Raw genomic sequence first — 25,627 nt, forward strand, 5'->3', positions numbered from 1 at the left:
TTTCTCTCTCCTCATTCTCTCTCATCACACATTCTCTACCATTTTCTCTCTATATTCTCTCCCATCATACACTCTCTCTCCTCATTTTCTCTCTCTTCATTCTCTTCCATTACACTCTCTCCCATTACACACTTTCTCCTTATTTTTTCATCATACTTTCTCTCTCATCGTACTTTCTCTCTCCTCAATCTCGCTTAGCATCCTCTCTCTCCTCATTTTCTCTCATCACAATTTATCTCTCTTCATTCTCTCTCATCACACACACTCTCTTTATTTTCTCTAATCACACTTTCTCTCTCATCATACTTTCTCTCTCCCTAGTCTCTCATTTTCTCTCATCACACTTTCTCTCTCTTCATTTTTCCCATCACTCTTTCTCTCTCAACTCACTTGCTCTCTCATCATACTTTCTTTCTCCTCACTTTTTCATTTTCTCTCATAATACTTTCTCTCTCTTCATTTTTTTCATCACTCTTTCTCTCTCAGCATACTTTCTCTCTCCCCAGTCTCTCATTTACTCTCATCATGCTTTCTCTCTTCATTTTTTCCATCACTCTTTCTCTCTCAGCATACTTTCTCTCTCCTCAGTCTCTCATTTTCTCTCATCATACTTTTTCTCTCTTCATTTTTTTCATCACTCTTTCTCTCTCAACCCACTTTCTCTCTCATCATACTTTCTCTCTCCACACTCTTTCATTTTCTCTCATAATACTCTCTCTCTTCATTTTTTTTCCCATTACTCTTTCTCTCTTAGCACACTTTCTCTCTCATCATACTTTCTCTCTCTTCATTTTTCCCAACACACTTTCTCTCTCATCATATGTTTCTCTCACATTCAACTTTCTCTCCCATCTAATTTTTTCTCTTATTTTCCTATAAGGATAAAAAAGGAAATTTAGATTCATTCCGATTGAAAATATTTAACTAACCAAATATCATTTTTAAAAATGATACACAAGCTCATACTCATTCCCATTCCATAATACTATGATACTCATTCTCATTCTGATTCCTAGGAGAGAACCAAAAGTCCCCTTAGTAATAAACCAAAAGAGCTTGGTTTAATTATGAACTAAGTTGGTTTGGTTTAAAATTAAATTTAATGGTAATGGATCGGGTTACAATTGGTTATAGAGTTTGGGAGATAACTTGCTCCCCTTCATGAGGAGAATTTATTATTGGAATTAAATGGGAGAATACCTAATTGTATTAGAATATCTCCTCCTCTCTTCTTCCTCACCCTTTTCTCTTTGTCGCTGACCAAGAGGTGCTTCCACCTCTTTGTGTCGCCACCTAACTACCGCCGGCAGCAGCAACCACCGTCAGACAATAGCACAAGCTGCCGAACAACAACTTATGGTGATCGAATTTTCTCCTTTGTGTCGACCAAGTTGTTGGTCGTACCTCGTTTTGTGTCATGAGGTTGCCCTCGCCGTCAGGCCGGAGATCTCTCTCGGATCGCTTCGTCTCCACGTTTGGCTAGTACCGACCAAAGACGAAGAACTTGTGGCTTAGCAAAACCGTCTTGAAGAAATCTCGACGTAGATATTGATAGAAGCAAACTTCGTAAAGTTTGCTAATTGATATCGTTCCTGCTTAACGTCATACAGAAGGTATAATTTCCTTTTATGAATTTTATGTTCTTGGCTATGTCTACATATGTTGTATCTTATATATGTGTAGTGCACGTGTTATAATAATTTAGGAAATCATTATGAATCCGCGGCTTGTTTAGGAAATAAAATTTTAAAAACACATGTAGAGACACCAACATCCCCCTCCAAAAAAGAAAAAAAAAATAAATAAACACTTACGCTGACCAATGTAAAAATGAGGAGGCAAGGTTATTAGCAGCCTCACTGACAAAAAGAAGAAAGTCTCATGGAGTTATTACTAAGACTTCTAGATAAATCCTCTCCAAAATATGGATCTTCTCTCTTATAGGATAAATCCAAAATACAACTTATGCATACACAAAAGTTGACCTCTAATATGAATATTAGTCTCATTTGGGATTCAAACCATAATCCTTTTATTACTTTTTTGAATGTTTTGTCACTGCACCACACTTGAGGGGTTGAGGATGGCAATCGCAATGGAGATTTTTTACTATTACATGGAAAAGGAAAGGTATTGTGGAGGAATGAGCTTTCTAACTCTGTAATGATCCTCTACCTTGTTGAGCTTGCTCTCAAGATGATGGGGCTCCTCGTGCAGTCCTTTTGCTCCTAAAAAAATTATGTCCTAAACAACCTTGAACACCATCACCACAAACACCACCTATTGATAGATAGTAATTGTGCTCTGCCCTGCCACCTTCATTTAAATCCCTTCCAAAGTGATCCCCATGATTTCCCACCAATTCCAAGCATCTCTAGAAAAATAGTATCTGGCAAATGAAACTTTATCTTCCTCTAGGCAACTTAGCACATTGAACTCTACAACCCCCATTGTGAAGCTACTTATGAGCTTTTAATGGATTGGACTCTCCCATGAATGGCTTGAACTTTATGAAGTAATGGGATTAGTTATCTCTAGTATGTCCTGGTACTTGAGCAGTTGCAACCAAAAGAGAGACCTCAAGAGTTGAATAGTGGTCAAAAGATTCTTCAACCTGATCAAATACATCAAGAAACTCTATAATCAGAACCTCAAGCTCAGCAGCTCTAGCTTGGCATGCACCTCAACTACTAAGCATTTCATGACCTAAATGATAGCAACTTCACAACCTGCAATGGTGGTTGCTCGATGACTCATATCCTAAAATGAGAAAAGACAATTAGAAATTAGGACCTTAACTCAATTTCAATCCCAAAACAACTTATGACTAACAAAATTTGATACATCAAAAAACTACTCACAAAAGTGTTTTAAGGTACAGAACATCTTATAACACAACGTAAAGCTCTGAGCAAAAAAAAATATCAAGTTCAAAATCAAAGCATTTGATTAGAATAATTAATTCAAGTAAAATCCAGAAGAAACAAAACAAATTGCTTCAAACAAAATCAACCCACTTTCCTATCACTAAATTGTCACATTCAAAGTGGATCTCCACAGCCATTAGTATGGCACGGAACCCTGACGATAACATGAGATCCTCATTGCTAGTCGATCTTGCTCACTTGGGGATTTTTGGAGTCTGCTTCTCCAAGGAAGAAGGGATGGGTAAGTATTGTCAAAGATGGCAATTACAATTGCTGCGGGATAAGGTGGTGTCACTAATGGTAAGATGGCAGTGGCAAGTGGCAGCGAGCATAGGAGCTTCAATGTAAGGTCATAAGACGAGGGAGATGGAAGGGTTTCTATAGGATAAAAGGGGAGGACTCACAAGTTTCAATTAGAAGAGGAAAGGCTCAATATGTGAGTTTGGATCGAAGATAATTAGTTGCCATCCTAGACTCAAGATGCAAGGGCTATAAATGACAGTAGATGGGGTCCATACAAACTTGTTAGCCATTTTTTATTCAAGTCAACAGAGTGAAAAATGAGAAAAATATTAACATGTTTCATTCACATTTTCCACAACTTAAGACTTAAAATTAACTATCTTATTTCAGAAGTAAAACTATGACATATAGAAGATCTTTGAAATCTGTTGCGTATTGACTGGTAGGTGGCATTGTAATTTAGCATGCTGAATTTATTTTGCTAATCACAAAAGTGAGTCAATTCCATTAATAGAATGCAGTAATCAAAGGGTTATCATCCACTTTACTACCAGAAGCCATGCCTGGTGTTATCAAAACTAACACCTCAATTATTTCTTTGAATAATTACTACAATCAGTCCAAGGATCATCAAGACGTATAAACATGACCAAACCTCCTATTACAGAATGTTAAATCACAACAACCCAGAAATCATTTGGACCAAGTGTTCACATTTATGCAAGGACTACATAATTCGTATATAGTTTTTGCCAATATCCTGCCAAGAAAACTCATCCTAATGATTGCACAGTGGAAAGATAAGCTAAATGAAAACCTTTTGTAATTCTAATCCTCCACCAATGCATGAATTTGATGCAGCGATAAGGTTTTACAGATGTAGAATACATCTAAATTTTCTTTCTTACCTATGCACAACCTTGGGACAAGGAGAACATCAGTATATTAATATGACAATTTGCCAAAGTCAAGATTTATGACATATTCACACTTTGAACTTGAATTTTTCAATACATTGGAAAGGGCAGACACATTAATTGGCTATGGTGGTCAGGCAAAATCTGTGATAGTCCCAGATGACTTGCTTTTGAATAACAAAAGGGGAACTTTACTGATGGCAATGGCAATATTTAGTAATACATTGAAGGATTTGTTGAACCCATTAAACAAAAATTTTAAAGGAATCTTCTGATGGTGGAATTTGGAAGACCATGAAAATGACTGAATCAGTTGACTGGTAAAAAAGGCTATCCATACATGGAACAATCACAAAATGTAGAGACTACTGCTTGTTCCAATCACTTCAGCTCACTGTGGTCCCTTTTTCCATGACATGCCTTTAGTGCTTGAACATCTGATTCAGAAACAGAACAAGAAATATATTATATAATGCACTAAAAGATGTACAGGGTGCTTTGATTAATTGAGAGTAAGAGCCAAACAATTGAAATCACAGAAAAACATTTAGACCAATTTTATTGTTTCAACAATAAGTTCATAATCCTTCTTCACTACTTTTACAGAACGTGGATATCAACTATGCGTTTGGCTAAACTCAAATCTCCTAGCAAGCATTCATGTCACACAGAGTAAGAGCCAAATAATTGAAATCACAGAAAAACATTTAGACCAATTTTATTGTTCCAACAATAAGTTCATAAATCCTTGTTCACCATTTTTACAGAATGTGGATATCAACTATGTGTTTGGCCAAACTCAAATCTCCTAGCAAGCATTCATGTAACACTAGTTTCATTGAAGAAAACTAAATGGCATGTTAGTGAAAAAGATATTAATTTATATTTTACAATACAAATCAGTTGTAGATAGAACATGAAACATAAACTAGAATTTACAAATTCTTTCTAATGGAATATCAACTCAACATGACCCCTTGAACTTCAAAGGGTCATAACTTCTGACTAGGGACTTGGAATCAAGCTCTGTTGGCGGCCACACATGCATAATTCAGAGATTTACATTTATTATCCGAAAACCCGTAACAGCCAAATTTCAAGCCCAAAAAACAATGTTCAGGCCCTCGTCCGAGTCTCCGAAGATTTTATTACTATTTTTAGTAATTTCTATTTTTATAGTATTTGTGGTCATTTTGGTATTTCTGATATTTATAGGTCCTAGTTTGTTTATGTCAACGCCTTGTTTTATTAATTTCGATTTCTGTCGAGATTTTCTTTCATAGTAAGAAATTTCCTTTTCTTTACAAGATAGGAATTGAGGTCCATAAATTAGAATTTCTTTCCTTTGTTTGTCTTAGGGTCTAGAGTCTATATAAACACATATTTAGTTCTATGAGGAGGGATCTCTCAATTATTAACAAAGTTTCCTTTTTTGGAAGATGACGGGTTTCCTCTTTGTCTTTTTAGTTTTCTCTTCTCGCTTTCTCCGCAATTTCATCGTCTCACCGCCCCAGAATAATCGCTATCCTGCTCGACATTAGTTAGTATTAGAGCAAGGTGCAGATCCAATGGAAGGACATCATGGACGTGGTCGTAGTCGCAACAAGAGGCAGGTTCCAATGGAGGAAGCCGAGCCCCATTATCTTAGCATTTATAAGATGACGAATGAGGATTTATAGAGACAAGTCGCAGATCTAACCCAGTGTCTGGCAGAAGAGATGCAAATGTGTGAAGAACGTGAGATCTCGGATCATGGATATGAGTCTTCCGTCGAGAACCCTTATCACCAGCGGCCTACGTCCCACGTCCCAGGAGCACCCGGGTCGGGAGGAACGCCATGGAGACCTCGATTTTCGGATGGAACTGCAAAAGTTTCTGGTACGTTGCAATCAGAGGGCTTCGTTGACTAAATCAACAAAGTGGAGCGGATCTTCAACTATAAGCAAGTTCCAGATCGAATAAAGGTGAAGTTGATTGTCATTAGACTCAAGAGACGAGCATCCACATGAAGGGAACAGATGTAGCGCTCACGAGACTAAACGGGCAAATCCCAAATAACTAACTCGAAAGAGATGAAGCAGAAGATGAGGGAGCACTTCCTCCCTTTAAGCTACACTCAAACTCAACGACTTTATTCGTTGAGACAGGACGTAAGATCGATCGACGAATATACGAAAGAGTTCTTCCAATTGATCACCCTAAACGACTTATTTGAGATGGAGGAGCAGTTGGTGGCACTATACTTATGGGGTTGCACCTAGCCTTGTAAGATGTCCTCAGCCTTCATTCATTGTCGACGATTTCAGAAGCCAACCAATGTGCATAGGTGGTTGAAAAGCAGTAAAATCGAAAACCGGTGGGGAGAAGCAACAAAAATAGTTGTCCAGTTCACCCTCAAAATTTTCATCCTTCACAGCAACATCAGCAGCTACCACAGGTTAATTCAAAGTCCCCTATCAGATGTTATCAATGTGGCGAATAGGGACATAGGACGAACCAATCCAGGAAACCTACTAGATCCAAAGGGCAAAAATTTATTGATTGAGGAAGACATGATAGAAGATACAACAACAATTGGCGAACTAGTGTATGAAGCTAATGACATGCTATATGGTGGTGGTCATGAGACTTTGGTCGTGCGCAAGAATCTGACTCCCAAAGGCGAGTTAGGGATCAGTGATTGAGAACTAATATTTTTCACATTACATGCATCGTCGCGGATAAAGTATGCAAGATAATCATCCACAGCGGTAGTTGTAAGAATGTAGTGTCCAAGGAGGTTGTCCAAAAATTACAACTAAAGACGGACCATCACCCTAAGTCATATAAGTTGTCGTGGCTGAATAAAAAAAGTGAGGTAACAGTACATAAGCGATGTCTCGTACTTTTTTTCAATTGGTAACAAATATTATGATAGTGCTTGGTGTGATGTGGTGACCATGGACACATGTTATGTACTATTAGGGCGACCTTGACAGTATGATCATAGTGTCATCCACGGTGGAGGGAAGAATACTTATACTCTTTACATAAAGGGATATAAAATTGTGTTGACGTCACGGCGAGAAGAAACCACTCCAATTCCGACAATCAAAATTACTAATCTGTTTTCTACGTCTAGGTTTTTAGATAAGACAGAGCATAACAATGTTGTTGGCATAAATGTCCAAGCCATGGAAATAGCTGAAGTGCAGCAGCTACTAACAGAATTTGATGAGTTGATGTCAGAGGATCTTCCTTCTGGACTACTACCTATGCGAGATATCCAATATTAGATTGATCTTGTTCCAAGGTCGAGTTTACCTAATCGACCAACATATCGCCTCAGTCCTAAGGAAGCTGATGAATTACAGCATCAAGTGGTGGAATTGCTAGAAAAGAGTTATATTCATGAGAGTATGAGCCCCTGTGTTGTTCTTGCCCTACTAGTGCCTAAGAAGGACGATTCGTGGCATATGTGTGTTAACAGCCGAGCCATCAACAAGATTACATTGAAGTATAGGTTCTAATTCCCCGCTTGAATGACATGTTAGATCAACTATCCGGTTCTAGGGTTTTATCAAAAATTGACTTTAAAAGTGGATACCACCAAATCAAAATAAGGTCGGGAGATGAATGCAAGACAACATTCAAGATGCAATATGAATTTTATGAGTGGAAGGTCATGTCTTTTGGATTGTCCAATGCACCTGATATATTCATGAGGTTTATGCATCAAATCCTGCAGTCTTTCATAGGAAAGTTTGTGGTGGTTTACTCTGATGGCCTTCTCGTCTACAATCCGACATGGGCATCATAGTTCGATCACCTCCGTACTATTTTCGAAAAACTAAAAACGGAGTATTTATTTGTGAACAAGAAGAAGTATTCTTTCTTTACTACATCGGTTACCTTCCTTGGCTTTATTGTGTCTGTTGATGGTGTGCATTCATATCAAGCAAAGATAGACGCAGTCTTCGAGTGGCCTCGACTGAGGACCTTGCACGATGTCAGAAGTTTCCACGGCTTGACTTCTTTCTACCGCCGGTTCATCAAAAATTTTAGCTCTAATTGCTCCCATCACCAAGTATCTCTAGGGGTCTAAAGAAGCATAAGCTAATTTTCAATTGATCAAGTAGAAGATGACCGAAGCATTAGTTCTGGCACTACATGATTTTAACTAAGTGTTCGAGGTCAACTGTGATGCATTCAACATTAGTATAGAGGGTGTTTTGAGTTAATTTGGACGTCTTGTTGCTTTCTTTAGTGAGAAGCTATCTAGATCCAAGAACTATTATACCTGAGTTTTATGACATTGTTCCATCTTTGAAGCAATGGCATCACTATTTAGTTCAAGAGTTCATCGTTTACTAATCATGAAGCATTGAAGTGCATGTCAACACAAGCTGAGCAGACGATATGCCAAGTGGATGACTTACTTACAGGAGTTCACTTTTATGTTGAGACACCAAGCTAGAAGTCTGAATCGTGTCATAGATGCCTTGAATCATCGATCTTCATTACTCACCACCATGAGTACCAACGTTGCAGGCTTTGAGGTTTTCCAAATATGTATGTAGCTAACCCATCATTCAAAAGGATATTCCGGGAGGTACATGATGGCCACCAACATGATTTTATTTTGCATAATAATTATCGATTTCATGGGTTGTAGTTATGTGTTCCAGATTGCTCTCTAAGGCAGCAGATCATGAGTGAGCTTCAAAATGAGAGCCACTTCGGGCGTTATAAGACATTAACCCTCATCTCTGTCGATTGTTGTGACCAGTGATATGGTTCGCTTTGTGGACCGATATTATGTATGCCAACGGTCTAAGGAGGTTCTCACCAATGCAGGCTTGTACACTCCCTTACCTGTTCTTGAAGCTCCTTGGTTTGACGTCAATATAAATTTTATATTGGGACTACCCGGCACCTAATCAACCACAGATTCTATTCTTGTTGTGGTTGACAGGTTTTCAAAGATGACACATTTTATAGCTTGCAAGACTATAGATGTTATCTGGATTGATCATCTTTATTTCAAGGAGATCATGCATTTGCATGGTGTTCCTCGATCCATGACTTCAAGCCGTGATGCCAAATTCATCAATAATTTCTGAAAAATCTTATGGGGAAAATTAGAAACACAGTTAAACTTTAGTAATGCCTACTACCCCTATGGACAAACCAAGTTGGTGAATCGAAATTTAGACAATCGTTTAAAGTGTTTAACAGGTACTAAGTCGAAGCGGTGGGATTTGGCATTACCTCAAGCAAAATTTGTCTACAACAGATCAAGAAACAAGACCACAAATTGAGTCCCTTTGAGATTATCTATGGGAGGAACCCATTTGGGGTTCTGGACTTACCATATTCCACGTGTGGGACGATTTAGTCCTAAAGCAGATGAAATGGCAAAGCATCTTCGAGACATTCATGAGCAGGTGAAACTAGCAATTTTGGATAGTCATATTCCACGTGTGGGACGATTTAGTCCTAAAGCAGATGAAATGGCAAAGCATCTTCGAGACATTCATGAGCAGGTGAAACTAGCAATTTTGGATAGCAATACCAAGTACAAAACTCGGGTTGACAGTCATCATTGTCAAGTACTTTTTAAGGCCGAAGATTTTTTCTGGCCTGTTTTAACTTGTGATTGTTCTGTGAGTACAATAAGCTGAAAGATCGGAAGATTGAACCATGTGAGCTACTATAAAAGATCAACGACAATGCCTACAGGTTGCGCCTTCCTAGACATTTGAAGACGTCTAATATCTCCAATGTAAAGCACTTGACTCCTTACTCTGTGGATGCTGATGAGGCTACTATAAACTTGAGAGCGAGTTCTTTTCAACCCGAAGAGAATGATGTAGACCAACCCTGACCCCTTGAACTTCAAAGGATTATAATGTTGGATCATAAGCACGTGAGAGGTGAATCACGTGACTTTGAAAACGTTTCTTTTCTTTTGTAAATTAAGTGCGCAGCGGAAATATAAGAAAAGAAAGCGAGACAGAAATAAAACAATCGCTAACACAGGTTCGGTTTACTTGATTCGGAGTCTTTGACGACTCCTACTCCAAGGTCCGCACTTGCTGAGTGCTTTCGGTGGGCAATCACTATAATCACGAATGATGAATACAAAGATTAAATACAATTGCAAGAAATAAAAGTATACCGACAATACAAAAGTGGAAATCGAACGTCGCTTATCGGAGCAGCTTTTCGATATCCCGGAGACCTTTTCGGAGTAGTGCGCCAGTATGAAAGTTATAGAAATTAATGTTTTGAAACTACTGGTCGAACTCTCCTTTTATAACCCCATTCGGGTACCTGGATCCACCCCCAGGCGCCTCCTGGAGTGTGCTGACGTGGCTGCACCTCGTCGAAAGTCTATCTTGCAGACTTTATCCACCTCCGGGTGCCCGGAACTGTCCGGACGCCCGAATTGTGACGTAGGCCAGCGAATCAACATACGCCACCTCAGCCACCGAGGTCGCCTGGATTCGGCCCAGTCCGGGCAGGACTACCTTTTTCAACCAGCTTCTAGTTTTTTTTCTACATCAAAGTGTTAGTAAAAATATCTTGCAACACAGAGTTAGAACAGTATAAATAAACAGAATGATTATTAATTAGATCATGTCTTCCCAAAACCAGTCCAAAATGGTTCTAAGCTGGACCGTCGTCTATAGCCCCTAACTAGGACTCGCCTGTAAGGAACTAGAGCGCTAACACGCTTATGCGAAGCGGAAACCATCTAGTTCCTCCAGGAGATCCATGCGAATGGAAAGAAAAATATACTAAGGGGGCGTTTGGTTCAAATTTATCAATCGGAATGGTAATGGGTTTGATTATAGGGTCAATAGGAATGGGAATCAGAATTACATTATCAGTGTTTGGTTCAAATTCCGGAATGGATATGGTTATAATTGATAATGTTTGTTTCAATCAGCATTAGTAATGGGAATCAAATAAATTTCCAGTTTTACCCTTATGTAGTTAATGCATTAAAAATTATTAAAAAAATGCTATCTCTATTTTTTTAAATAACATATATGTTAAAATTATTGCAAAAGATATTTTAATTTTTTCATTTTAATTATTTATATATTTTAATTTGGTTCATTTTAATTTGAAATGGAAACCTGTAAGAACCACTTAATTATCATATTTTTAATCTTTGATTTATCGTGCGCCATATTTTTATTATCATATTTCTATATTAAAAAGTATATATAAAAGGTATTCCTCCGATGAGATCCCAAACATTATACATGGCGATCAGCACAAGTGCATATCTGACGCAAATTCAACGGCAACGGTTGTATTTGTCTTGCTATGGATGCTTCACAAAGTTACAATTGCAATGTCGAGACCATTTGCACAAGCTCAAAGAAACATGAAAATGAGAAGAACATCACTGCAAGAAGCACAAATGAAACTTCAGCACATCCTATAAGATCCAACATTGGATGCACAAGCACGTGTTGTTACAGATGCACAAGATTGGACCTATTTTTTCATAGAGAAATAAAATTCAACATATCACGTAACATATTCAAAATATCACCCAAAACAACATCAGTAATAACACTGTTCATAACCATTTTAAACATCATCTACTTGTTTAATACAAAATGAAATGTCTCAATGCAAAACCAACTATGAGACTTAAGCAAAATATAAATCTACCCATAAAACATTAACCTCAATAGTTGAGGATAACAATGCCAAAATCAGGATTTTAACAGACTTTAGTTATATTAAAGTGAGCACATATGCTCTCACTTTGGAATCTAAACTAAATAACAAGTCAACATTCAAAGGATCCTGACAAATTGCTTTAGAAGCCTTGTCTGGACCACTGAACCCATGCTTTTCCAACAGTTCAAGAGCTTGTGGCATTCTTGAGGTTGTACCTTGCATCCAAGTTGACATTGTGCCAAGGTGAACATCAAGACTCTTCATAAAACCCCGAATTTCATCATTAAATTCCTTGTACTCAGTTTCAGCATTCTTCACAGGTGCAAACTTGGTCTTCTTTGAAGCTTTATGAACTTGATGAGGGCATTTTTTTTTTTGCAGCACGTGAACTAGAAGAATTAGATGGCAATGACTCCTCAGTGTTAGAATCACTCTCGTCTGTCATAGTCAAAGTAACATCAACATTCCCTAAATTCTGCTCAGCAGCAAGTGGATCTTCAGCCAGATCCCCCGTTGCTCGATCCTTGCTATACACAATATCCAAATCCGTAAAGTAAGGGAATGAGACATTATACAAGCCCTTAGCATCTTTATGAATCTGTAAAAAAAAAATACAAAGCCAACATTGCAATTAGATTTTACATAAAATAACAACATAGCCTTTTAATTACAAATTCATGAAGGGTTCAAGAACTGATATATTTTGTTTGGCTTATGCAGAACTATGTTTCCTTTGTCTTCGATAGCATAATATTTTTAATCAAGTTTTGGGTGCTGAAGATATTGGTCATACACCATTGTTTTTGTTATCTTTGCTCAAATCCTTTGTGTTTGTTCTCATTGCTCTGCTAGTATTTCTATAGTTTGTGAATGCACTATCTGTTGGATCTGTTGAACTATGTGTTTTTTGTTACCTCTGCTAGTATTTCTATAGTTTGCTGAAGCTATTTGACACAATGGAGAAACTCACAAGGTTGATCATCTGTTGAGTCAAGGAGTTTCTCCGTCTGCTAATGCATATGAGATAGAACCGTGAAGCACATAATTTAAATACAAGCAAATTACTGATAACCATATACTGAAGAATGCAAATTACTTTATTCATGTTTCTTAAATGGAGCTACTATGGCTCTCTACCATGGATCTCCTCTTGGACGTGGTTTTGGAAAGTTTGTGCAGGTAATTCCTGCTACAAATATCAAAGCTTCCATTTTTAAATAAATACACTAATTTATCCATGAGCCATGGTTGATCAGTGAACATATTTCCTAGGATGCATCTGTGACAATGTTAGGAACAGTTCCCAGCCTAGTGAAATATTGGAAGAGCAGCGAATGCAGCCAGAGCAGAGTTTGAAAAAAAAAGGTACAACATACAATATTATAAAATAGCAAAATAAAACACATGAATTAACATACCTTAATCCATTCGGTATACCATGTGAATTCACATGCAATCTTTTTTTCAACATCATTCCAAGAACATCCGCTCTGCTTGCATATTTCATTAATAGCATGGTACCTTCCCTTCAAGAACATGATCCTAGAGCCAATGTGCTTCACTTCGATTATCAACTGGGGTAACTTTTGCACCATTAATCTTTTTATTTCGTTCATGTAATTATTCTTAAAACCACCATCTGTTTTCCAAAGAGAATCTATGGCCATATCTTGTAAACATCTAATTAAGACCCAAGTTTCCTCCTCTGTCCAAAACCGCTTATTCTTGCCTCTTCCGTATTCAACATCATTTGTCTCTTGGTTATGAGCATCCACTGCACTGCTTTTCATCATACTGTGGTTCAACAAATACAAATTCCAAAAGCATAATAATATAATTATAGACATTATATAACAACTCAAACACATAAATATCAAATAATGTTCCAAAATCCTACATCATATTGAAAATGTTCTAATCAAAATACAATAAAAGCACAAACATATGCAATAGTCAACCCATATTAAAAACTCCATTTCTCCAATTATTAAACATTTCAATTGCCATATTATTCCTGAACGCATTCCACTGGTCAGTTGGGGCAATTGTTCGTATGTATTCCACTTCATCATCATCATCACTTTCCTCATCTTCATTTTCTTCATCATCCTCTATAGATTCCTGAGGATCTGTACTCATAAATTTGCGAATCAGATTATGGAGTAGACAACAAGAAATAATAATACGGACTTGGGTTTGTATTGGGAAAAAAGAAGGGAATGCTAGAATTTTTTCTTGCTCTAGAGTGCTTCATATTAAAATATTCTTCCGGAGTCTCGGGTCGATGACCATCAAACTCATTAAGATGATACCTATGTCCACGATAAGGCGCAAGAAATCCAGAAGAATTACAATAACCAGCCTCCACCAAGTAGTAACAACCTTCGGCAATAAAACAATACTAAATGTAAGACTACAATAAAAATTAAGGTAATTGGTTAATTCACAACTTTTTTATGTATACCTTGAGGAACTTTAAGCCCAGTAGGCCTACTAATGGCATCACGAAGAACACGACCGTCGTGAGCAGAACCTTCCCATCCAAGTAATACATATATAAATTGCATATTTGGGGAACATACTCCCAACACATTTGTCGCTATACCTCCTTTCTTTGTCCGATAACGTTGTTTTTCTTCTTTAGGTGTCACTGGAATAAAAGTACCGTCTAACGCGCCTAAGCAACCCTATAATAATCAAATGAATTAATAAGAAATACTACTAAAACATAATGACCCTATTATGTTACTAAATACTTATCATATGTTATTACCTTAAATGGTTTTCATCTGTCATCTTCACGGTTTTCGAGTATAGGTTCTGGTGTTTTGAGCAATATGTGGTGAAGCTTCAAAATTGCATGAAGACACAGATTGAAGTGACGACTCACAGTCTCTTGACTTCGATGAAAAAGTAGACTAATTGTTCTATTTTTCTTGTGATGTGCTAGAACATAGATAAAAAATGCAACAATTTCATCAACGGATGCATTTCTTGTGTCTTTTAACCCCCCAATGTCTCTTACCATATCACATAATATCCCAAAGGTTCTCCTATCCATACGGAGTTCACTAATACAAAATGCATCACTCTCTTTTGTAAGACTAAATATCCATTGCATTCGCTTAATTCGTTTTTCTTCCTTATTTTTTATTCGGCAAATCTTAGTACGTCGATATATTCGATACGAATGTTGATAGAATATGAGAACCAACACAGCCATAAGTATAACATGTGTAACCCACAATGTGCACATTAAATTTTGACTTCTGCTATTAAAAGGAGGTCGTGCCATATTTTTCTACAACAATACAAGTAAAAAAACATCAATGAAATATAAGAGAAACAAACAGAAACTAATGCATAACTAACGAGGATATGTAACAAGGACACAAAGTTTAATAGCAAAAAAAAAACATACTTAAAAATGAAACATACTTAAAAAATGAAACATACTTAAAAACAGAAACTAATGCATATATTGTTTGCCCTTTTGACTTTGACACATTGAAAAATGAAACATACTTAAAAACCAAAAGAATTTTATTTATTTTTAATTAAATTTTCTAAGACTGAATTGAAGATGTGAATACTTCTTCTTTCCTACTACCTCTCTTTTGTGGAATTGCATAAGAAAGATTCACTCTTCTTTGTAGTTCTGCCAATACTTAAATTTGTTAGTAAGATGGCAGATAAAATAGGTCTGTATTTTAGGCAATGCCTTGTCTTTTAGCAGTATCTATAATCAGATTTCTCGTTCCTCTTGTAGAGCTATTACAATCCATCCACTGGATCAAGATTTTATTTAAAGAAAAAGTTATTTCAGCATTTTAGTGCATCAAAGATTTCAATTCCTACAATCAGAGAGACAAGGAGTACCACTTCTAGCTACAATAACAAAACTAGCTCTCCAACCAATCAAGAGAAGAGTACCATCGAGGACTAACTGAATCTGATTCAAAAAGTTTGTTGAGAAAGACTCCAAAGGTTAGTTACAATTGATCATGAAAGATGTGAGAAATAGGGTCTTGTTATAGTCACATTGCAAAACATGAAAAAATGTACTAGATGAGACAGATAATCATAGGAATCTTTTATCATATGAAGACAAAAATTGGCAATTCATGTGGCAGTAATTTCTGACTATTGTCATTACTGGGGGTTCAAATTTGGAAATTTTGCTTTATCCTAACTTCATTGTTCTTTTAAATTCCCTTCTCAACTCTTTTTAGGCAAGTATAATCCCAACTGACATGTTTGATCTTTCTTTTCATCACTTAAAGCACCGCAAAAGAAGGATGATCATGAAGATTGAACCTTCAGAAACTTGGAATAGATATTCATAAGAGATTATGATTTGCAATTTGTGCAGAATTTTATTTTGGTTCTTAAACTTGATCATGATGTCTATGATCTATCACTTTGTATGCTAATGAATAGTGTAAAAACTTATTTGCTATCCATCTTCCTTGACAAATTACAGATTGAATGAATGCTTGGTCCGAGGATCACCATGAGCAGAGGAAAGGCTTCAAATTTACTTGGTGTATCTATTGGTTTTGTAATGCTTCCGTATACGCAAATATCATCATGATAGTTTTACAAGTTCTGACATTGCTGATAATATTCAATGGCATGTTTTTATCTTTTAGCTCTATCCTATATTTCTCATAGAATTTCTACAATCAGAGAGACAAGGAGTACCACTTCTAGCTACAATAACAAAACTAGCTCTCCAACCAATCAAGAGAAGAGTACCATCGAGGACTAACTGAATTTGATTCAAAAAGTTTGCCTAAAGGATGGATTACTGAGATCAGAATGAAGGGGTACCTGGTGGTGAGCGTGGGGAGGAGATGCAGCAGTTCGTGATCGTGTCGGAATACCTAGGTCATTGGTACAGCGCTATTGGGGAAGGCGGAGGAGTTCGGGTTCTGGGAGGAAGGGGATCTTCGAATCCCCGGCGAGGTGGCGGCGTTCAGCGAGGTGGCGGCGTTCGGCGGGGTGGCGGCATTCGGCGTCGTTCGAGAGCGCCGTCACCTTCGTTCGAGAGGAGCTGCAAACAGCGGAGAGGTGCGATTGGAAATATTAGGTTAAGGGCATATTTGGTATTAAGGGGAAATGCTGATTGCTGCAAATAAGGGAATAGATGATTGAAGGGGTGGGATACGGGAATGAACCATTACCCACTAATCAAGAATCATTCCCTTATTTTTATTCCCATTCTTGTAAACCAAACACTAACATTGATTGCTATTCCCATTACCTACTTGTATTCCCCCAAACCAAACGCTCCCTAAGATTTGAACAACAACATGATAGTATACCTTTGATGCGTGCTCACGGATTCCAGACAATTTGGATCTCAGCACGATCACACCTTCGCGCCTCTACGGTATCCACACGAATAAGTATATCCGTTTGTCTCACAAACTCACAAAATGGAGAAGAAAATTACCTAAGGTTGTGCTAGCAACCAAGCAAGGTAATTTCGGCCAAGGGGAGTAGAGAAGAGAAAGGAGAATGAAGAAGTACTCAAAATGAGAGAAAAATTGCTTAAGTATTTTCATCCAATGAAAACATTTAATGAGTATTAATTTAATTAATGAGCCTTAATGAACATTCACTCTCCATTAAGAACCACACTTGAAACTCTTCATTTTGAATTCAATTTCGAAAATTGAATGACTCATTGAATTTCAAAAATTCAATGAATTAATCTCCATTAATCCTCACTTGAGTCTAACTCAAGTCTAATTCCCTTAAGTCTAACTCAAGTCTAATTCACTTGAGTCTAACTCAAGTCTAATTCAATCGAGTCTTGCTCAATTAATCTCATGCAATTTCAAATTCAATAAATCACTATTTCATTAATTTGAATTGACTCCTTGAGTCTAGTTTGAATTGGACTTAATCCAATAATTAGATCCAATTGAGTCTAACTCAATAAGTCCAATTCGGATTAGACTTAATCCAATGATTCATCATATGCACCCATCTCCAAATCTACTTGTTCTTTGTGTGTGACCCAATAGGTTCTCGTAACGTTGGCAATGTATCAAAATCAACATTTAGATACATAAGCAATGAGTGGCATCTAGCAAGGCATCATTGCTATCCAAATGACGAGAAAGTCAAGATCCGACCTAACCTGTCAGTGGCTATTATCTTATATGACTTGGTCCCTCTATCATTGATATCTAGATTGATCATTGATGCATAGACCGTGTCATCCTCTTATCAACCTTTGTGTTTCTTGATCTCCAAGTAGACAACACTTAATCAAATAACCTCAATATCTCATATTGACTCATTTGAGAATGACCATGCTTTCTTGTGTCCTACTAATTAAGGTGCCCACAGATATCGCTTCCGTCATATTGAAGGGATAGACCTCATCTACATCACTCACATCCTTCCGCATAATTCATTGCATACCCAGTGATCGATTTTATTGTCCACCTTGTTACAGGTGACGTTTGCCGATACCAAAATATACAACTTCTTATGTAGGGAACTGTAGTGACTTCAGGTCTAAGGACTATTTATATCAATAGCCACATGAGAATGTTTATGACACTCATATAACGATCCATGAAACATTCTCATGGCGAGTCATTCAGTATATATTCTCTAATATATACTCACGTGTCAACCTGATATCTCATATCCATGACTTATGAGATTAAGTCATCCGTTGACCTACATAGTAGTCTCAACGCATTAATATTGTTCTTGTATATTAATGCTTGACTAGAAATAGTTAAGAGTAGTGTTCTATGTATATCTATAATATCTCACTATCAATTCAACTAATTGATATGCTGTAGATAAGAACATACTATTCAAGGACATTATTATACTTATTCAATCGACACTAATCTGAAATAAATATAATAACCAACTTTGCCTTTTATTAATAATGAAATATGATACAAAATGAACCCTTTACAATCATCTCATAATTAGTACTCGGGCTAATATTAACATCGCCCTTACTGGAACTCTCCTCCCGTGCTTACCTCACTTACTATTACAGACCTACTTGACTCTTTGACCCACGAGGTCTTCCTGCCAGATACTCCATCTGGGTTTTAGCCCGTTGTCAGATCACCCTACTAGACTTCTTGCCAAATATCAGGACTGCTTAACATATTTAGATTTCGTGTCAGTTATCAAATCCTCCAGACTCCCTATCTTTCAATCTTGCATACTTGGTAAAAAGGTTAGACAAACAACACATCTAATTTTAACTTATTTGTTATACATCAAAACCTAATTATTAGTCTGCACCAACACAACTTTTGACTCGGGACATGGAATGAGATTCTGTCGGCAGCCACGTGTGTAGAATTCAAAGATTTACATTTATTACCGGAACTGTAACCGCTAAGTTTCGAGCCTAAAAAGCAACGTTCAGACCCTCGTCCGAACCTCCAAAGATTTTATTACTATTTTTAATAATTTCTATTTTTATGGTATTTAGGATAATTTTGGTATTTCTAGTATTTATGGGTCCTAGTTTATCTATATCAACGTCCTATTCTATTAATTTCGATTTCTATCGAAAGATTTCCTTTTCTTGTAAGAAATTTCCTATTCTTTACTAGATAGGAATTGAGGTCCATAAATTGGTATTTCTTTGCTTTCTGTCTTAGGGTCTAGAGTCTATATAAACGCATATTTAGTTCTATGAGGAGGGATCCCTTAATTATTAAAAAAGTTTCCTTTTTTGACAAACGATGGGTTTTCTCTGTCTTTGTGGTTTTCTCTTCTTGCTTTCTCCTCAATTCCGTCGTCTCATCCACTCGTAGAATAATCTCTATCCTGCTCGACATAAAAAATGATATAGTATCTTTAAATGAGTACAAATGTTGGGATATAATATTCTTCATATTTTCTAGAATTATGATACTATATATGCTAGGATATTATAAACAATTTAGAGACTCCTATCACTTCTTTTTTTGATAGGGACTCTTATCACTTATGACCATGCAACAGAATGATTGCATTTATTTCTTTGACTACATGCATTATGTTTGCAATCTTTTATTATTTTCATTTTGCAAATTTACATAAATGAACTTGCTTTCGTAGCCATCTTGACTATAATTTATGGTTCAGTTGTCTGCATTATATAAAATTGTGAGAATATTTCATATGACTATTGCATAGTTCTTTTTCTACTCTAGAAGAGGAACCAGGATCTACTAAGGTGGTTAGTTTCATAACCATTGACCAGTGGTAAAAATCTCTTTAAAATAAGAATTGATTGCCCTACATTTTTCCCATGTAATTCTTCGCTTTCATAAGTTAGAACTATTAGGGCATCCACAACGCTCCAACGTTATAACATCCACCACCTCATCAAAAAGTATGGGGTCCACTGCCACATACTCATTATAACAACCTCCTTCTTTCATCCACATTCCTTTTAACATTAAAACTCATTATTTATGGGTCCCACAATCCACTCAATCATCTTAAAATTATATCATATTAAATAAATATGTTTTAAAATATTTAACTTATTAATAATAATAATAATAATAATCTTGCATTTTTAAAAATAATTTTACTATTTTTCAAAAATAATATTAAATTTTTTTAATATATTTATTAAATCAAATAGATGTGTGAGAGAATATAAAATTATAAAGTTGGGAAAATAAAATTATTGAACGTAATTAGCCGTTAAAAATAGTCATTAAAAAATTAATCATTTTATTTTTAATTTTAAAATTTATAATCTTTTAATAAATATTTTTTTAAAAAAAATACTATTTGTGGAGGGCCAGCCAGGATAAAAAAATAAAAAATACAAATATGGGGTGGGCCAACCCCTAGCTGGCCCACCACACGTGAATGAACGCATTCAAACTTTTAAACGCGTTCAAACTGTAGTGTGTTATAACATGCTTCCATAATGGTGTCTAACACAAAGGAATGTTATAACACCCTCAATAACGATCCATTATAGATGCTCTTAGGGCTGTAAATGAGCGAGCTAAGTCGAACAGTAAGAGGCTCAAGCTTGGGCTTGGTTCATTATCGCTAAGCTCGGGCTCGGCTCGAGTTCGATTCGAGCTTTAGTTCTTAAGCTCGAGTTCGGCTCACAATAAAATTAAATAGCTCGAGTTCGGCTCAAGCTCAACTTGAAAAAAGCTCGTTTAAAAATTAAATGAGCTTAGTTCGAGCTCATTTACGATAATTAACTATAATAATTAATAATATATTATTATATGTATTATTTATGTTTATTGAATATTTGACGTTGGCTGGCAACCTAACGCAACCCTCCTCCTTTATCCGGGCTTGGGACCGGCCATGACCGGTCATCATGGGCGGAGTTTTGAACGGTTATATCAAAAATTGGATACAAAAGAAGGGGAAAGAGACATTTATAGAATAGATAAAGTGAGAGAAAGGAAAACAAGAGATTTTAGCCAAATAAAATGTATTAAAGATGAATGTAATAGGGTATTAGTAAACGATAGAGAAATAAAAGAGCGGTGGAAGAGGTATTTTCATCAATTTTTTAATGAAGGTTTAGGTGACCAACTTCACTTAGGTAAATTTAATTAGGTCAAATGAGCATAGAAATTTTAATTTTTATCGTAGAATTCAAACTTCAGAAGTAAAACAAACTTTAAATGAGATGCACAATGGAAAAGCCGTTGGACCAGATGATATTCCGATAGAGGTATGGAAGTGCTTAGGGAAACAAGGTATTGAATGACTTATAAAATTATTTAACATGATATTGAAAACGAAAAAAATGTATGATCAATGGAGGATAAGTACTCTAGTTCCCTTATATAAGAACAAGGTAGACGTACAAAATTATGCAAACTATAGGGGTATTAAACTAATGAGTCATACTATGAAACTTTGGGAAAAAGTAATAGAAAAAAGATTAAGGAGACCACAGTGACAGAAAATCAATTTGGGTTCATGCCTAGAAGGTCGACAATAGAAGCTATATGTCTTCTTAGACAATTAATTGAAAAATATCGGGAACAAAAACAAGATTTACACATGATATTCATTGACTTAGAAAAAGCTTATGATAGAGTCCCAAGAGAAATTATATGGAGAATTTTAGAAAAGAGAGGTGTTAGCGTAACATATATTGAACTAATTAAGAATATGTATGAGGATGTAAACTGAAGCATTTCCAATAAAGATAGGGTTACATCAAGGATCAGCTCTAAGACCCTATCTTTTTACACTAATTATGGACGAACTCACTGCGCACATTCAAGATACAGTACTGGTGCATGTTGTTTGTAAATGATATTATTTTGATAGATGAGACATTCACTATTGCCTTGGGGTATTGGAATGGGTTACTTAAGGCTAAATAAATAATTTACCTTTCCTTCCAATTTTTCTGTAAGGGAATCTTGTTTCTCTTATCAAATTCTAGTTTTTTTATGAATTTGACCTTCTGGAGTTATGAAATTTTATTTTTTATTCTATCTTTTTCATGAAAACACAAGAATATACAACTTCACTAAATATCCTTCAAGCTTTTAGGGATCCAAGATTATATTAAAATCAAAATTTCATGCAAACACAAGAAAGTAGCTCAATATTTTTTGTGTATATATGTGTAGATAAAGGAGAGCCTTAGCGCAACGGGTTTGAGTCGCGGAAACAGTCTCTTGCAAAGTAAGATAAGACTGCGTACAATAGACCCTTCCATGAGACTCCGCATTAGAGGAAGCTTCGTGCACCAGGCTACCCTTTTATATTTTGGTTGCTTCATATAAAAAGACTAATATGAACTAAGTATGACCCAACATAACTTGAGGTTCATCGTAAGGATGTCCATTATTCAATTCCAACCAAAAATCTAACTAGAGTCCGTTCAATTCAATGTGGGTTTTAATGAAATGTATAAAATATTTTGATTTAATTAATCATAAATCAAATCTATCCAACTCAAAATAATGAATTTATTTGTTTTAAATGATAAATCTAACTTGATAATTTTGATTCCTTTTAGTTTCTTAAAAAAAAACTATACAAAATTTTTCCTTTCATTTCGTATAGTTCGGCTCAGTCTGTACCTAATGGTCACCCTAATCAATCCCATTTTTGTTATTTTTTCTATGTAAAAGTAATATGGTCATAAATATCATTATGAATTTATATATTTGCATATTGTATATAAATATAGTATTTCATATTTTATGAAGGGGAGCTTTGGCGCAACGGTAAAGTTATTGTCATGTGACCTAGATACCCTTTCCCGAACCTCTCATTGGCACCAGGCTGCCCTTTTTTTTCCAATATTCCATATTTTATCACCTAGCTTTTAGATATTTGACATTTTAATTTTTTTGCATACTTTTTTCATTCAGTTCCAGGCAAACATGGCTTAAGATGGCTCAATGTCAGCTATATTCTCTGCATTTTCATAATTTTAATTTTATTCTGTTTCTATATATTTTAGTTTTTTCAACTTATACTTGTGTTGTGTTTGTTAATGTAAAAAAAAATCAAAATTTTACTACATCTTGTTATATTTTTTCCTTTGTTTATGAAATATTGATGTTCTTGTACTAAGTTTTATCAGCAAAGATTAATTGAATTAGTTGAAAAGGCTGAATAACAAATAAATAACAAACAACTTAGCATTTCAACTTACTCAAGAAAATGATCACTCCTGAAAAGTGATTTTCTCAAATCTAACCTATTTTCCTTAAGTTCTCATGTGAAAGATACCAAACACTGTGAAGGGTTTATTGTTTGGCATCATTCAGCACAATTAAAACATTTCATTCCGCCAACTAATTAGCGGGACATGGGACACCTAGACTAACATACCTAGGGTGAGGACTCCTTCGCATAACTCATGCTCATAGTCTAGAGCGACAATGGAACCAGCTTTGTCCAACACTCTATTACAATCCATAATGATGAGATATAGCATAAAGAGGATCGACATAGAACAAGTTTCCTGGAGATCGAGATCAGACAATTCTAGAAGGATTAAATCAAATGTCAAATCAATTGAAAAGTGGAATAAAGTACTTATAACATATCAATTTGTGAGTTTATAAAGGAGAGGAATCAAATCTTGTAAAATATCAAAATATAATACAACTCTTTTTCCTTCTCTCTCTTCCTCCCTCTCTCTCTCTTAGCAACTCTGCTTTAGGTTGCAACAATAGCCACAACCTCGTGTGTTGCCGCCACAACCTAGTGTGCAACCTCGAGGTCATCTATAATTGAGCTACAACAAGGGAAGCTCCACCTATCATGGCCCACCTCATAGTCAGTCATCCAACACGCCATCTTGACTGAGATTGAGCTTGCGAAGGACTCAATTCCCCCTCCCATTCGCCCTCTAAGTAGTTCAAACAAGTCGCATTCATTCAACTCAAAGATTCAGTCCAACCTTCCCTTTTTCTCTTGGTTCAACCGCTTTCCCCAACACAAGGTGGCTCCCAATGGGCAAACGATTGTTATGCAGCCAATTCTCAAGATTTGCAAACTTCTCTATGGATTCAATGGTACACATGCATCTATAACAAATTAGTATCAAAGGCAAGCATGGGCAACGTATCCTATAACACTTGATTGTTTGATGTATTCTAAGCAAACAGCCAGGGAGTTGACGAAAATCAACATCAATTGGTCCTTTAAAAAAGAGGAGCAAGAAAAGCTATATGTGAAGTCGTGAAGATCACATCACTTGCGAAGGAGATAGAGACCGTTTGCAAATTAATGGATTAATATGGTGGAGAGACAAGCACATCCAGGTGGTGAGGATTTTAGTTGAGAGACAAGGTCACTCTTTGTGTGGCGCAGAGGACACACAACAGATCACTGTGATTCATTTCTGACTGTTGGCTTCTTACCCCGTATAGGTAAAATTAATAACTTTACAATATGAGAAGCTTCTAGAAAATTTTCACAATTGAGAAGCTTTAACCCGATTTCAAAAGTTATTGGCTTTTTTGTAGAATGGTTTATAAAATAAAGAAAACTATTAATTCTTGGCACTGAAATGAGTGCTTCTAGGGAAAAAGGGGGGATTTGACGGAAACGTACAAGGTTGGCAAGACTTCCAGTCCCTATTGGTCTCGGCGAGGCATTCCTGAATCAGAAGATGGAAAACGATGAGTGCAGGTGAGGTATGGATCAATCTACTGTGGAATGGATCGGAGAGAAGGGGAAGGAACCAGCAATGAAGCGATTACCTGAAGAGACAAGTAAAGGACGGCGCACTCCTTGAGCTGCTTCACGCTCTCGTCGTCCTCATCGGCGTCAGTCGCGTGAAGCGGAGGACCAACAGCGGATCGGAGTAGCGCGGCCGTTGAATCTGCAGGAGATGCCATCGATCGCACTCGAACGTCGAAAGTCGAATCTTCAAAACCTCCCGATGGCGCAGAGAGAAAATAAAAGAAAACCCTATAAATATTTCCTGAATTTATAATTTTTGTCAAAGTCTTTGCCCTGAGATTCGTTTCTTTTCAAATAGTGGATTTGGTAATATTGGTTATGTGACCATTTTAGTTATGTAAAATAAAATATAATCTCCAATTATTTGATTCCATTTAGATAATATAATAAAATTTTATTTATTTAAAAGTTTTAATATATAATTTAATATAATATTTTGTTGTATTATCTTTGATTCAATCATAAATACGATGCTATTATATGTTTATCCAAATTAAAAAGAAAAAATATGATAATATTATATACATGTATGGACCTCTATTTAAGTGAAGAGAATTATATTAGGACAATTTTCGATTGTATTTATTTTAATTTATGAAATTAATATATATATATATATATATATATATATTACAATTGGATAATATTTTATTT

The 25,627-nt window shown here is 36.1% G+C and overlaps 1 protein-coding gene and 1 long non-coding RNA gene across 4 annotated transcripts; both read right to left on the bottom strand.

Moving 5' to 3' along the window:
• Window positions 1–1,923: 1,923 nt before the first annotated feature.
• LOC121984303 (cytochrome c oxidase assembly factor 4 homolog, mitochondrial-like) lies at window positions 1,924–25,204 on the bottom strand. 3 transcript variants are annotated; one of them, XM_042537178.1, is made up of 4 exons: window positions 24,991–25,204; window positions 24,842–24,887; window positions 4,428–4,524; window positions 1,924–2,760 (listed from the first exon to the last, which is right to left on the bottom strand). In XM_042537178.1, the coding sequence occupies exons 1-3, from the start codon at window positions 25,126–25,128 to the stop codon at window positions 4,469–4,471; spliced, it is 240 nt and encodes a 79-aa protein (XP_042393112.1). In that variant the 5' UTR covers window positions 25,129–25,204; the 3' UTR covers window positions 1,924–2,760; window positions 4,428–4,468. The 3 variants fall into 3 exon arrangements, with proteins under 3 accessions (XP_042393112.1, XP_042393113.1, XP_042393111.1); XM_042537177.1 differs by lacking the exons at window positions 1,924–2,760; window positions 4,428–4,524 and adding exons at window positions 11,693–12,371; window positions 13,192–13,567 and having other exon boundaries at window positions 24,991–25,076; XM_042537179.1 differs by lacking the exon at window positions 1,924–2,760 and having other exon boundaries at window positions 4,074–4,524.
• LOC121984304 lies at window positions 14,018–15,073 on the bottom strand. Its single transcript, XR_006112839.1, has 3 exons — window positions 14,547–15,073; window positions 14,238–14,460; window positions 14,018–14,155 (listed from the first exon to the last, which is right to left on the bottom strand). It is a non-coding gene; the product is annotated as an uncharacterized LOC121984304 (long non-coding RNA).
• Window positions 25,205–25,627: the final 423 nt, after the last annotated feature.

The sequence above is a fragment of the Zingiber officinale genome, chromosome 5B (genome assembly GCF_018446385.1).
Source record: "Zingiber officinale cultivar Zhangliang chromosome 5B, Zo_v1.1, whole genome shotgun sequence".
In the NCBI taxonomy this organism is placed as follows: domain Eukaryota; kingdom Viridiplantae; phylum Streptophyta; class Magnoliopsida; order Zingiberales; family Zingiberaceae; genus Zingiber; species Zingiber officinale.